This window comes from Babylonia areolata, chromosome 28 (genome assembly GCF_041734735.1).
Source record: "Babylonia areolata isolate BAREFJ2019XMU chromosome 28, ASM4173473v1, whole genome shotgun sequence".
NCBI classification, from domain to species: domain Eukaryota; kingdom Metazoa; phylum Mollusca; class Gastropoda; order Neogastropoda; family Buccinidae; genus Babylonia; species Babylonia areolata.
The window spans coordinates 184,885-197,321 of NC_134903.1; the positions used below are offsets into that span (position 1 = coordinate 184,885).

The window sequence follows — 12,437 nt, forward strand, 5'->3', positions numbered from 1 at the left end:
CTTGGTGTTGGACAGAAGCCCTGTTCCCTGTTCCATCAACGTGACACCTTGGTGTTGGACAGAAGCCCTGTTCTCTGTTCCCCCAACGTGACACCTTGGTGTTGGACAGAAGCCCTGTTCTCTCAACGTGACACCTTGGTGTCCGTCATTTGCTGAACATGACCCCCGGACAACACAGTGCAGGATGTTCCTGTGACGGGGTTACCTGCCCTTGTGTCAGGTGATGTCCCTGTGACGGGGTTACCTGCCCTTGTGTCAGGTGATGTCCCTGTGACGGGGTTACCTGCCCTTGTGTCAGGTGATGTCCCTGTGACGTGTCAGGTGATGTCCCTGTGACGGGGTTACCTGCCCTTGTGTCAGGTGATGTCCCTGTGACGTGTCAGGTGATGTCCCTGTGACGGGGTTACCTCCCCCTAGCCCCCCACCCCCACCCCACCCCCACGCCGTCTTGCTGCATCACAACATCCTCAGTTCCGTGTGTGGGTGTGTCCCTGGCGGAGCGAGGGGGAGGGGCGGCGTGGAGATGCCAGGTCCAGGGGGCGGGGCCAGGTCCCAGCAGGCCAATCGGAAGCAGCGCCGCCTGCAGCACGTGACTCGCGCCATCTCCTGCACCACACTGTCCAGACTGAGCAGCAGGGCGGCCAGCAGCAAGGACAGGGCGCCGCCCCATCCCGCCCAGTACCCCGCGCCGTACCGGTACCCACCACCCGGCGACTGCTGGGGGTGAGGGCGGGGGTGGAGTTTGAGGAAGGTGTGCAGGTCCGCTCTGACCGCCACCGTGAACAAGGTCAAGGCCACGCCCGTGCTGAGAGCTGTGAGGGAGGTGGAGGTCAACGTCATATTCATCATCATCATCGTCATCGTCGTCTCCGTTGACGTCGTCGTGTTCGTCGTCGTCATCGCTGTTGTATTCGTCATCATCATCGTCGTCATCGTCATTGTCATCTTCCACGTCATTGTTATCATCATCGTCACAGTATTCATCATCTGCATCATCACCACCATCACCTCCGCTGCCATCATCATCAAAATTATCACCATCAACAACAACAACAACATAACAGCCACATTCACTTATGTCTGTATATATCTGATATTCCCCCTTCCTAGCCAGCATGTCAGATCACAGAAACCACCATGGTACCCAGCATGTCAGATCACACAGAAACCACCATGGTACCCAGCATGTCAGATCACACAGAAACCACCATGGTACCCAGCATGTCAGATCACACAGAAACCACCATGGTACCCAGCATGTCAGATCACACAGAAACCACCATGGTACCCAGCATGTCAGATCACAGAAACCACCATGGTACCCAGCATGTCAGATCACAGAAACCACCATGGTACCCAGCATGTCAGATCACACAGAAACCACCATGGTACCCAGCATGTCAGATCACAGAAACCCATACACATTAGTCAACAGCAGTGAACACAACAACAACAACCAGCATGTCAGATCACAGAAACCAACATGGTACCCAGCATGTCAGATCACACAGAAACCAACATGGTACCCAGCATGTCAGATCACACAGAAACCACCATGGTACCCAGCATGTAGGATCACAGAAACCATCATGGTACCCAGCATGTAGGATCACAGAAACCAACATGGTACCCAGCATGTCAGATCACAGAAACCACCATGGTACCCAGCATGTCAGATCACAGAAACCACCATGGTACCCAGCATGTCAGATCACAGAAACCAACATGGTACCCAGCATGTCAGATCACACAGAAACCAACATGGTACCCAGCATGTCAGATCACACAGAAACCAACATGGTACCCAGCATGTCAGATCACAGAAACCCATACACATTAGTCAACAGCAGTGAACACAACAACAACAACAACAACAACAAAAGAACACACATTAGTCAACAGCAGTGAACACAACAAAAGTGAACACAGCAACAACAACAACAACAAAAGAACACACATTAGTCAACAGCAGTGAACACAACAAAAGTGAACACACGTTAGTCAACAGATCAGTGAACACAACAGCAGTGAACACACGTTAGTCAACAGAGCAGTGAACACACATTAGTCAACAGAGCAGTGAACACAACAGCAGTGAACACAACAGCAGTGAACACACATTAGTCAACAGAGCAGTGAACACAACAGCAGTGAACACAACAGCAGTGAACACACGTTAGTCAACAGAGCAGTGAACACAACAGCAGTGAACACACGTTAGTCAACAGCAGTGAACACAACAGCAGTGAACACACGTTAGTCAACAGAGCAGTGAACACAACAAAAGTGAACACACGTTAGTCAACAGAGCAGTGAACACAACAGCAGTGAACACACGTTAGCCAACAGAGCAGTGAACACAACAGCAGTGAACACACGTTAGTCAACAGCAGTGAACACAACAGCAGTGAACACACGTTAGTCAACAGATCAGTGAACACAACAGCAGTGAACACATCCAAGTGGATTGTCATGACCCCCCTAGGGAAGAGGTCGAGAACTGTTTTAAAATCTAACACCCAACCCAGTTCACCCGACAGCACAAACACAGAATACAGATATTTCTCGTCCACACAAAATTTATTCTCTTCCGCTCTGCCTATCCCACTCACACAACATTACACGCACAGCCTATGCTTGCAAAATAAACAAAAAAAACAACAAAACAACAACCGTATACCATAACCACAACAACAACAAAAAAAGAAACGAACAGAAGTCGCATACAAAACTACCGATTCTCTCAAATGTTCTCAAAAGCGATTTTTCACACACACACATACACACACACACACACACACACACACACTCAAGGAGAAGACAAACCACCCCAAAACCAGGACTGGTACACAGATGTTCGTGCTTTAGTCTTTGGCGGGTTCAGGAAGTTTTCCTCTTAAAAAGAAAAAAAAGGGGGAAAAAACATAACACACGGCTCCAGACGAACGGACACGTGGCGCAGAAGTCTGACCAAAGGCACGAAGCCTCAATCAAGAGGCACAGGTGCCAGAACTCAGCATGCCGCGCCAGGCAAAGGCCCAAGCTGCAAGTCAAAAGGCCCGGAGCCAAGGACACCAGTCACAGGGCAGGAGGGGGTGAAGACCCAGGACACCAGTCACAGGGCAGGAGGGGACGAACACCCAGGACACCAGTCACAGGGCAGGAGGGGGTGAAGACCCAGGACACCAGTCACAGGGCAGGAGGGGGTGAAGACCCAGGACACCCGTCACAGGGCAGTAGGGGACGAACACCCAGGACACCAGTCACAGGGCAGGAGGGGACGAACACCCAGGACACCAGTCACAGGGCAGGAGGGGGTGAAGACCCAGGACACCCGTCACAGGGCAGTAGGGGACGAACACCCAGGACACCAGTCACAGGGCAGGAGGGGACGAACACCCAGGACACCAGTCACAGGGCAGGAGGGGACGAACACCCAGGACACCAGTCACAGGGCAGGAGGGGACGAACACCCAGGACACCAGTCACAGGGCAGGAGGGGACGAACACCCAGGACACCAGTCACAGGGCAGGAGGGGACGAACACCCAGGACACCAGTCACGGGGCAGGAGGGGACGAACACCCAGGACACCAGTCACGGGGCAGGAAGGGGTGAAGATCTGAGTCACCAGACGAAAGGCCCGGGACACCCAGCACACAGCGAGAGCTGCCACAGGTAGCGTACACCACCACAAAGACACGACGACGAAGAAACACCGAAGTGGCTCCAATGGAGGACAGGCGGCCCTCACTTCAACTGGTGCCAAGACGTCGGGGTAGCTACCCCACCAACAACGGAGACGACCTGTACACTACGGCAGTCGGGCTGCAAAAGCCTCGAAAACTATTGCTGCCCAACAATATTTCATATTCACTCAGGTGAGCTGAGTAACATGCATGCACGTGGTTCGTGCGCAATTCGAGACTTCTACCTGAAGGATGGGAGGAGGAGGGAAAGTGAAAGAAGAGGGTGGAGAAAAACGAAGATGGGCCACACGCCCTAACTGTCGTCACAAGTTGTGACATGGATCAATAGCAGTGCAGGGCAATGTGTGATGAGAGGCCTCATTGGTCTGACATTGTGTACTGGTCTGACCAGGTGAGTTGGTCTGACACGGTGTGTTGGTCTGACACGGTGTGTTGGCCTGACACGGTGTAGTGGTCTGACACGGTGTAGTGGTCTGACACAGTGTGTTGGCCTGACACGGTGTGTTGGCCTGACACGGTGTAGTGGTCTGACACAGTGTGTTGGTCTGACACGGTGTGTTGGTCTGACACGACAGATAGACAAACAGAGGGAGAGACAGACACGGGGAGACAGAGGGAGAGAGACAGACAGAGGGAGAGACAGACAGACAAACAAACAGAGGGAGAGACAGACAGACAGAGGGACAGACAGACAAAGGGAGAGACAGACAGACAGAGGGACAGACAGACAGACAGACAGAGGGACAGACAGACAGACAGACAGGGGGACAGAGGGACAGACAGAGACAGACACACAGACGGCCACTCGGACTGACCACAGACGCAGAAGATCTCTCCGGCGGAGTGGAAGAAGTAGACACGGCGTGGCAAGACAGCGGCACACACACCGCACGCCGACAGAACTCCGCCCACCACACACAGCGACACCGTCACCAGCATCAGACCCAACACGGCCTTCTGCCAGTCTGCACATAGAGGGCTGGGGTGACTGGACACCACAGTCTGTACATAGAGAGGGAAGGGGTGACTGGACATCACAGTCTGTACATAGATGACTGGACATCACAGTCTGTACATAGAGAGGGAAGGGGTGACTGGACATCACAGTCTGTACATAGAGAGGGAAGGGGTGACTGGACATCACAGTCTGTACATAGAGAGGGAAGGGGTGACTGGACATCACAGTCTGTACATAGAGAGGGAAGGGGTGACTGGACATCACAGTCTGTACATAGAGAGGGAAGGGTGACTGGACATCACAGTCTGTACATAGAGAGGGAAGGGGTGACTGGACACCACAGTCTGTACATAGAGAGGGAAGGGTAACTGGACATCACAGTCTGTACATAGAGAGGGAAGGGGTGACTGGACATCACAGTCTGTACATAGAGAGGGAAGGGGTGACTGGACATCACAGTCTGTACATAGAGAGGGAAGGGGTGACTGGACATCACAGTCTGTACATAGATGACTGGACACCACAGTCTGTACATAGAGAGGGAAGGGGTGACTGGACATCACAGTCTGCACATAGATGACTGGACATCACAGTCTGTACATAGATGACTGGACACCACAGTCTGTACATAGATGACTGGACACCACAGTCTGTACATAGAGAGGGAAGGGTGACTGGACACCACAGTCTGTACATAGAGAGGGAAGGGTAACTGGACATCACAGTCTGTACATAGAGAGGGAAGGGGTGACTGGACACCACAGTCTGTACATAGAGAGGGAAGGGTGACTGGACATCACAGTCTGTACATAGAGAGGGAAGGGTGACTGGACATCACAGTCTGTACATAGAGAGGGAAGGGGTGACTGGACACCACAGTCTGTACATAGAGAGGGAAGGGTGACTGGACATCACAGTCTGCACATAGAGAGGGAAGGGGTGACTGGACATCACAGTCTGTACATAGAGAGGGAAGGGTGACTGGACATCACAGTCTGTACATAGATGACTGGACATCACAGTCTGTACATAGAGAGGGAAGGGGTGACTGGACATCACAGTCTGTACATAGAGAGGGAAGGGGTGACTGGACATCACAGTCTGTACATAGATGACTGGACATCACAGTCTGCACATAGAGAGGGAAGGGGTGACTGGACACCACAGTCTGTACATAGAGAGGGAAGGGTAACTGGACATCACAGTCTGTACATAGAGAGGGAAGGGTAACTGGACATCACAGTCTGTACATGGAGAGGGAAGGGTGACTGGACATCACAGTCTGTACATAGATGACTGGACACCACAGTCTGTACATGGAGAGGGAAGGGTAACTGGACATCACAGTCTGTACATAGAGAGGGAAGGGTAACTGGACACCACAGTCTGTACATAGAGAGGGAAGGGGTGACTGGACATCACAGTCTGTACATAGAGAGGGAAGGGGTGACTGGACATCACAGTCTGTACATAGATGACTGGACACCACAGTCTGTACATAGAGAGGGAAGGGGTGACTGGACATCACAGTCTGTACATAGATGACTGGACATCACAGTCTGCACATAGAGAGGGAAGGGGTGACTGGACATCACAGTCTGTACATAGATGACTGGACACCACAGTCTGTACATAGAGAGGGAAGGGGTGACTGGACATCACAGTCTGCACATAGAGAGGGAAGGGGTGACTGGACATCACAGTCTGTACATAGAGAGGGAAGGGGTGACTGGACATCACAGTCTGTACATAGAGAGGGAAGGGGTGACTGGACATCACAGTCTGTACATAGATGACTGGACATCACAGTCTGCACATAGAGAGGGAAGGGGTGACTGGACACCACAGTCTGTACATAGAGAGGGAAGGGTAACTGGACATCACAGTCTGTACATGGAGAGGGAAGGGTGACTGGACATCACAGTCTGTACATAGATGACTGGACACCACAGTCTGTACATGGAGAGGGAAGGGTAACTGGACATCACAGTCTGTACATAGAGAGGGAAGGGTAACTGGACACCACAGTCTGTACATAGAGAGGGAAGGGGTGACTGGACATCACAGTCTGTACATAGAGAGGGAAGGGGTGACTGGACATCACAGTCTGTACATAGATGACTGGACACCACAGTCTGTACATAGAGAGGGAAGGGGTGACTGGACATCACAGTCTGTACATAGATGACTGGACATCACAGTCTGCACATAGAGAGGGAAGGGGTGACTGGACATCACAGTCTGTACATAGATGACTGGACACCACAGTCTGTACATAGAGAGGGAAGGGGTGACTGGACATCACAGTCTGTACATAGAGAGGGAAGGGTGACTGGACACCACAGTCTGTACATAGAGAGGGAAGGGAAGGGTGACTGGACACCACAGTCTGTACATAGAGAGGGAAGGGGTGACTGGACATCACAGTCTGTACATAGAGAGGGAAGGGTGACTGGACACCACAGTCTGTACATAGATGACTGGACACCACAGTCTGTACATAGAGAGGGAAGGGTAACTGGACACCACAGTCTGTACATAGATGACTGGACACCACAGTCTGTACATAGATGACTGGACACCACAGTCTGTACATAGAGAGGGAAGGGTGACTGGACATCACAGTCTGTACATAGAGAGGGAAGGGTGACTGGACATCACAGTCTGTACATAGATGACTGGACACCACAGTCTGTACATAGAGAGGGAAGGGTAACTGGACACCACAGTCTGTACATAGATGACTGGACACCACAGTCTGTACATAGATGACTGGACACCACAGTCTGTACATAGAGAGGGAAGGGTGACTGGACATCACAGTCTGTACATAGAGAGGGAAGGGGTGACTGGACATCACAGTCTGTACATAGAGAGGGAAAGGTAACTGGACACCACAGTCTGTACATAGATGACTGGACACCACAGTCTGTACATAGAGAGGGAAGGGTGACTGGACACCACAGTCTGTACATAGAGACGGAAGGGTGACTGGACACCACAGTCTGTACATAGAGACGGAAGGGTGACTGGACATCACAGTCTGTACATAGAGAGGGAAGGGTGACTGGACACCACAGTCTGCACATAGAGAGGGAAGGGGTGACTGGACACCACAGTCTGTACATAGAGAGGGAAGGGGTGACTGGACACCACAGTCTGTACATAGATGACTGGACACCACAGTCTGTACATAGAGAGGGAAGGGTGACTGGACATCACAGTCTGCACATAGATGACTGGACACCACAGTCTGTACATAGAGAGGGAAGGGGTGACTGGACACCACAGTCTGTACATAGAGAGGGAAGGGAAGGGTGACTGGACATCACAGTCTGTACATAGAGAGGGAAGGGTGACTGGACACCACAGTCTGTACATAGAGAGAGAAAGGATGACTGTGCTATACTACACCGTATAATCCTTTAACTTTTAACGTTTAGTCACAGTGCTATGATACACTGTACTATCCTTTAATTTGTAACGTTTAGCCACTATGCTATGCTATACTGCACGATACAGTTCGCGTGACTGTGCAAGGCAATATTCAGTTAAGATAAGCTATGCTATGTTGTGCTATGGTACACTAAATTATGCTATATTTACACACCTTGATCTATTTTGGGCTAAGTTATAGGCAGCACTGGCACACCTTTACCTATGCTAGGCTACTTTAAAGACAGTACTGACTCATTTTTGACTCACTTGTGTAAACAAAGTGAGTCTATGTTTTAACCTGGTGTTCAGTTGTGTGTGTGTGTGTGTGTGTGTGTGTGTGTGTGTGTGTCCGTGGTAAACTTTAACACTGACATTTTCTCTGCAAATACTTTGTCAGTTGACACCACATTTGGCATAAAAATAGGAAAAATTCAGTTCTTTCCAATCATCTTGTTTAAAACAATATTGCACCTCTGGGATGGGCACCAAAAATAAAAAATAAAAAACGAAGCCAAACTTTATGCAAACTGCATTTACTGTTATATATATATTTTTTTTTAATTCTCTAAACTTGGCACTTTGATCTGATATTCTGACACAACAACAAGAGCAGTCATTATTATCATTTTTTGTTCAAACAGGAACCTCTTTTGCTAAGCATGGAAGTTTTATTTATTTTGCAAACGTTTTGGTGCAGATAGTAAAAAAGGGAAATTTATCTAAATAATGCTAGGGGACTTAATTTGCTTTAAACTGATCTTTCTCATCTTAAACATTACATTTTGAAATTATACTCAATACATAAAAAGCTTGCGTGTTTTACTCTCAGTGTACAGGGCTTTCATTATGTTCATTCGCCCAAGTGGTCTTTTTCGGAAAATACTAAAATCAATACGACGAGTGGAGTTTGCAGATCTACTGGCTGAGCCCTGAAGGTCATGGGCAAAAATCAATTGCGTACACATATTTATACACATTCAAAGTGCGTGCTCACATTCTTCGCGAACGCGAACGAGGCCATTTTGTTTCAAGTTGTTGACCTGCCCGTTCAATCCTATATTCAATGGACAATACACGATAACACGTGACGGAAAGTTGGAGGAGGAGACCGTTAAATATTTATTCAGAGAAAGATTTGTGAACGCCTCATCACTTACTGGATTATGCCCCAAACTGCCATAAAAATATCCACAGAATCAGTCGGAATTCACAGTTAAAAATTGTAAACCATGCGAGTTAATACCCTTGAATTGATGGAACGAAAAAAATTCCAGTCTTGACTTTTCTTAAAATGAAGTCTTTTTCACTTCATACGACGTTTAGAAGTACTTGTACTTGGCTCTACATGTTATTAGTTTAACAAAATACTAAATTTTCATATCAACTTTAAAACTATAAAATTAGAATAAACATAAAAGAGAAATTGAATCGACCGTGTCGTACTACATTCCTGGCGGGTGTAACTAAACTTGTACATCTATCTAGATCTAGAGAAACGGCTCAATGTTGCAGTGTGATTGCGGCGATAGCCACGCCTCCTTTACCGCGGACTTAAAAAGAATATTTTATTGCCCTTAAAGATTTTTTGAATGCCGAAGATACACCAGAATAATATGATTTAAACAGCGTTCTCACTGCAAATACCGCAATTGATTTATCGCCCTTTCAGAAAGTATGTTCAAATATTAAATTTCAGAACGACAGTAAAGGTGCCACGATAGTGTAATGGGTAAGACAGTTTCTTCTCACCCGAACACGCGGGGTTCGAATCTGGTTAGGACTTTTTTTTAACCCGAAGCTTTATAATAACAAATACAGAACACATTGTAACGATTACATTTTTTTTAAAAAGTGTATCACAAGTGAGTCTTGAAGGCCTTGCCTGTCTTGTTACCTATGCTAGGCTACGTTATAGGCAACACTGACACACACCTTTACCTATGTTAGGCTGCGTTAAAGGCAGCACAGACACACCTTTAACTAAGTCAGGCTAAGTTATAGGTAGCACTGACACACCTTTACCAATGTTAGGCTGCGTTAAAGGCAGCACTGACACACCTTTACCTATGCTAGGCTACGTTAAAGACAGTACTGACCCATCTTTACCTAAGCCAGGCTACGTTATAGGTAGCACTGACACACCTTTACCAATGTTAGGCTGCGTTCAAGGCAGCACTGACACACCTTTAACTAAGCTAGGCTAATTTAAAAGGTATACTCACACACCTTTACATAAGCCAGGTTAATTCAAAAGCAAAACTCACCAAACTTTAGCGAAGCTAGGTTAATTCAAAAGCTTTACTCATACACTTTAACCTAAGCCAGGTTAATTTCAACGCTATACTCACACCCTTTCACCGATGCCAGGCTACGTGACATGACCCACCTTTACCTGTACCAGGCTACGTGACATGACCCACCTTTACCTGTACCAGGCTACGTGACATGACCCACCTTTACCTGTACCAGGCTACGTGACATGACCCACCTTTACCTGTGCCAGGCTACGTGACATGACCCACCTTTACCTGTACCAGGCTACGTGACATGACCCACCTTTACCTGTGCCAGGCTACGTGATATGACCCACCTTTACCTGTACCAGGCTACGTGACATGACCCACCTTTCCCGTGGAGCAGGGTACGTGACATGACCCACCTTTCCCGTGGAGCAGGGTACGTGACATGACCCACCTATACCTACACCAGGCCACGTGAGATGACCCACCTTTCCCGTGGAGCAGGGTACGTGACATGACCCACCTTTCCCGTGGAGCAGGGTACGTGACATGACCCACCTTTCCCGTGGAGCAGGGTACGTGACATGACCCACCTATACCTACACCAGGCCACGTGAGATGACCCACCTTTCCCGTGGAGCAGGGTACAGACTGTGGAATGCACGTGTTCCCTGACAGGCAGCACGGGGATGGGCAGGTTGCAGTTTCCCCACACTCCTTCATACACCGTCAGGTTCCATGCCTCTGTCACAAATCATCATCATTGTCCTCCTCCTCCTCATCATCATCATTACCACCATGATCACCATCACCATCACTATCACCACCATCAATATCACCATTACCATCACCACCATCAGCACAATCATCATCATCATCGCGTCGTCGTCGTCGTCAATATCATCATCTTCAAAATGATAATCACCGTCACCATCATCATTGGCATCTTCGTTGACGTAGTCGCCGACATCATTACCGTCGAAGTCGTCGTCATCATCATCGTCATCATTACCATCATCATAATCATCACAATTACCATCATCATCATCATCATCATCATCATCATCGCCATGTCCATCATCATCGTTGTCGTCGTCATCATCATCATCATCGTCAACAACAACAACAACAACAACACACAGCATAAGCAAACAACGACGACGATGATAAAAACAAATAAACTAAATATATTTCATGTGACGGTTACGATGATGAAGAAGAAGATGATGACGACGATGACCACGACGACGACAACGACAGAAAGATGTGATTAAAAAATAGTATTGTACAATGTAGTTCAGTACAAAATAAGCAAAGAAAAAAATAGGACCCGAGCCAATAAATCTGCTTCTTAACCATGCTCTCTTTAATGACATTTAACCTCTGTCTTAACCATACTCTCTTTAATGACCTTTAACCTCTATCTTAACCATGCTCTCTTTAATGACCTTTAACCTCTATCTTAACCATACTCTCTTTAATGACCTTTAACCTCTATCTTAACCATGCTCTCTTTAATGACCTTTAACCTCTATCTTAACCATGCTCTCTTTAATGACCTTTAACCTCTTCTTAACCAAACTCTCCAACTGACCTTTAACCTCTGTCTTAACCATGCTCTCCACTTGACCTTAAAACATCTATCTTAACTATGCTCTCCAACTGACCTTTAACCTCTATCTGAACCATGCTCTCCAACTGACCTTTAAACTCTATCTTAGCCATGCTCTGCTCTCCAACTGACCTTTAAACTCTATCTTAGTCATGCTCTCCAACTGACCATTCACCTCTACCTTAACCATGCTCTCCAACTAACCTTTAACCTCTATCTTAGCCATGCTCTCCAACTGACCTTTAACCTCTATCTTAACCATGCTCTCCTAATGACCTTTAACCTCTATCTTAACCATGCTCTGCTCTCCAACTGACCTTTACCCTCTATCTTAACCATGCTCTCTGAATTACCATTAACCTCTATCTCAACCATGCTCTCACACTGACCATTAACGTCTATCTCAACCATGCTCACACACTGACCATTAACCTCTATCTTAACCATGCTCACACACTGACCATTAACCTCTATCTTAAC

The 12,437-nt window shown here is 48.0% G+C and overlaps 1 protein-coding gene across 1 annotated transcript; it reads right to left on the minus strand.

The window, feature by feature from the left end:
• Positions 1 to 456: 456 nt before the first annotated feature.
• LOC143301734 (uncharacterized) lies at positions 457 to 12,070 on the minus strand. Its single transcript, XM_076616122.1, has 4 exons — positions 12,013 to 12,070; positions 10,973 to 11,062; positions 4,525 to 4,674; positions 457 to 812 (listed from the first exon to the last, which is right to left on the minus strand). Exons 1-4 carry the CDS (start codon positions 12,068 to 12,070, stop codon positions 457 to 459), a joined length of 654 nt encoding a protein of 217 aa, XP_076472237.1.
• Between the last annotated feature and the right edge of the window lie 367 nt (positions 12,071 to 12,437).